Genomic DNA, 2862 nt, shown 5'->3' on the forward strand with positions numbered 1-2862 from the left:
CAAGGAAGCAAGCACCAGGTTCTAACATCTAAGGAGCAGCCCAGACAGGAGGAGTGGAGAGTCCAAGCAGCAGATGGTGCCAGTGGTGGTCAGAGACCCAGACAGGAGGATGGATGGTCTGGAGGGGCATGGGGTGAAGAACATGGCCAAGAGGTGAAGGAGCAGGAAGGAAGTTTCCAAGAGGGGTTGAGGATGAATAGTCCCAGGGTCTTGGACCTTCAGGGTGGGTAGAGTGAGTGGGTCACGTGGTTCCTGAGGATGGGCAGTGGAGTCATCTGGAGCCTCCTGGGGGTAACCAGGCCCCAATTGGGGTCTCAGATGTGCTCCTCCATCCTGGCCCCCAGCAGGGAAGTCACACGGGAGCCTCCGTCCTGGGGCAGGTTCCCCCAGCTGAGTGCTTTACCTTTGATATTCTTGTCCTGGAACTCAGTCAGGAAGCGGGCGATGCGGTCTGAGGGGATGGCGAAGGAGATGCCGGCCGCCACCTTGAGTGTGTTGATGCCAATGACCTCACCGTCCTGGGTGGGGAGACCGGTGGTGGTCACTCGGGGGCCCTCAGCTGCAGAGCACGGCCCCTGGCTGCTCCATGGAGCTGACCCCCACAGCACCCCCACCTGAGAGGCCTGTAGAGCTGCCTCAGGCTCCTGGACAGGTGGCTCTGGGCCTGGGTCTGGGCTGATGACCCCCACCTTCCTGCCACACGGCCGCCAGACCCCAGACTCCTGGACAGTGTTGCTGAGGAAGGTCACAGCCCAGGCCTGTCTCCCAGGCGGTGGCACCCTGCCCTGAGAGATGGCCAATGACAGGCCCCGGGCAGGGTCCCAGGGGCAGAAGCCCAAGAGCGAGCAGGGCCTGGTCCCGCTCCCCCTCCTAGAAGCTGGGCTGGGGGACAAGTGGGGCCGAACCTCATCCCCACCCTGCCCCCCACATTGAGCAGCCAGAATGGGGACCAGTGGGGGCCCCACTCGGGCTCCTTCCCATGGCCTGGAATGTGCCTCTTGGGCCTCCTTCAGGCTCCAGCTGGAGCAGGGTCTGTGCCACGTCCAGGCCAAGGGGGCCCTGGAGGGCCACCAGCTCAGCGGGGCCCCATGGGGTCTGAGTCATGACACCCTTCACCCACCTGGTCCCCGGGGTGCACGTCCCCATCAGGTCACTGCCGGGTCCTGGGCCCAGGAAGGGTTCCCTAAACACACCGCCTGGGACCCCACCCCTGAGCTTGGCCATGCCCTCTTTCTGGACTTCCTCATCTCCTAGCACCTTGCTCCAACCCTCCTCTCTCCCTACAACCTGCTTAAATGCTTCCTCCTCCAGGAAGCCCTCCCTGACCCCATGCTGGCCACAAACCCTCCCTGTCATTGTCCCTGCAGAGTGACCTCTTTCCCACAGAAACCAGGTGCCCATCCCTGTGTGACCTCCTGATGACTGTGGATGCCGGGCAGGGCCTGACACCAACTCCTTGCGTCCCTGGACCTGGACTGACGCTTCCTGACTTACTCCAGAAACAGCTAACCGGGGACGCCAGTGAGTCTGACTTTAAGGCCCAGAGCAGAACTGGGGAGGGTGCCTTGAGAGGGTGGGGGGTGGGACAGTTGCTCTCACCCACCATTTGAATGCGAGGATGGGTGGGGGGCAGGGAGGGTGCCTGGATCCAGATCCCCCCACGAGGGGCGCTCTGGGTCTTCCTGCTGTGAACCCCCGTGGGCGCATGGCACCTGCGGCTGTGTGTGCAGGGTCCCTGGCTGTGTGTGTGGGGTCCCTCATTCCTCTGTCGCTACCAGCATCCTGTGGGACACCAGGCAGCAGGCACGTGGGTCATTCCCGCCGGCCTCCCACCCAGCCACGCTCTGATCATTAGCCTGAAGGTTCGAGGGCTACGTGCTGGGTCCCAGACCTGCGCCCGTCTCAGGGGAGCAGAGCCTCAGAGGCGCCGGCCCTGCGGGTACTTACCAGATTCACCAGTGGTCCCCCGGAGTTCCCATACTGCAAGGAGGGAGACACACGTTAGTCGCGTAGCGACTCAAGGTGGAGCTCAGCTACCATCTGGAACGTGGGCATGTGAGTGTGCCAACAAGTGACAATGACAAGAGTCACCGTACACCATGCCCCAGTCTCCTCTAGAGGGGCACCCTTTCCCAGTTACTATCTCAGGGTGGGGTCCAGAGAGAATCGGATGGGGCAGGGCACACTGCTGGGGCACAGGTATGGAAGCGGGGGCCAGTGTTTGGGACCAGTGCGTGATGTCCCGTCACCAGTGCAAGGCCCCCGTAGTGTGAGGGCTTGCACTCTGCCCCCGCCCACACTATGCCAATCCTGTGGGGAGCCACCCTCATGTGGGGAGGGCAGGGGCTCCGCTTCACAGGGCGCCCCAGGGGCAGCTGACCTCAGGTGTCAACTGCGTGGGGGCCTACCGCCTTCTCCCCCTGGCCCGGGAGCCCTCATGTCTGTTCCCGGGGGCAGAGTCCCGTTCAGCAGTCAGCGGCTGGGATTTAGCTGAGCCCGCTCAGCCCCTAGGCTCCTCTTCCTGGCTGTCCTCCAGTGCCCAGCCCCCTCTGGATGTGCACGGAGGGCTTGGTCATGTGGCCGGGACCAGGGGCTCAGGGCATCTTGGAAGACCTGCTGTGTTCGTCACTGGGACACACAGATGGACTTGCTGCCCTGATCCTGTCCCATCAAGAGAAAGACTCTTCCTCGGGTTGCCATGACACCTCTCAGGGAGCTTATGAGCAAAACGAGAGCAAGAAAGGTGCCCACCCACCACTCAACCCAAACAATCCAGTAACACTTCTATCCCCCACTTTTCCTTCCTTCTTTCTATTCATCCACCCGTCTATCCATCCATCCTTCCATCCATATCCTCCATCC

The 2862-nt window shown here is 62.3% G+C and overlaps 1 protein-coding gene across 1 annotated transcript in view; it reads right to left on the minus strand.

Moving 5' to 3' along the window:
• Positions 1-314: 314 nt before the first annotated feature.
• Positions 315-2862, minus strand: part of SH3TC1 (SH3 domain and tetratricopeptide repeats 1) — a 159421-nt gene continuing 156873 nt past the window's right edge. Inside the window, exons 18-19 of the mRNA XM_007958513.1 lie at positions 1948-1980; positions 315-518 (exon numbers count right to left, since the gene is read on the minus strand). Coding sequence (XP_007956704.1) covers positions 315-518; positions 1948-1980 — 237 coding nt within the window. The remainder of the gene's footprint in view (positions 519-1947; positions 1981-2862) is intronic.

This window comes from Orycteropus afer, unplaced genomic scaffold (genome assembly GCF_000298275.1).
Source record: "Orycteropus afer afer isolate SDZICR_OR568_19922 unplaced genomic scaffold, OryAfe1.0 scaffold00999, whole genome shotgun sequence".
Classification (NCBI taxonomy): domain Eukaryota; kingdom Metazoa; phylum Chordata; class Mammalia; order Tubulidentata; family Orycteropodidae; genus Orycteropus; species Orycteropus afer.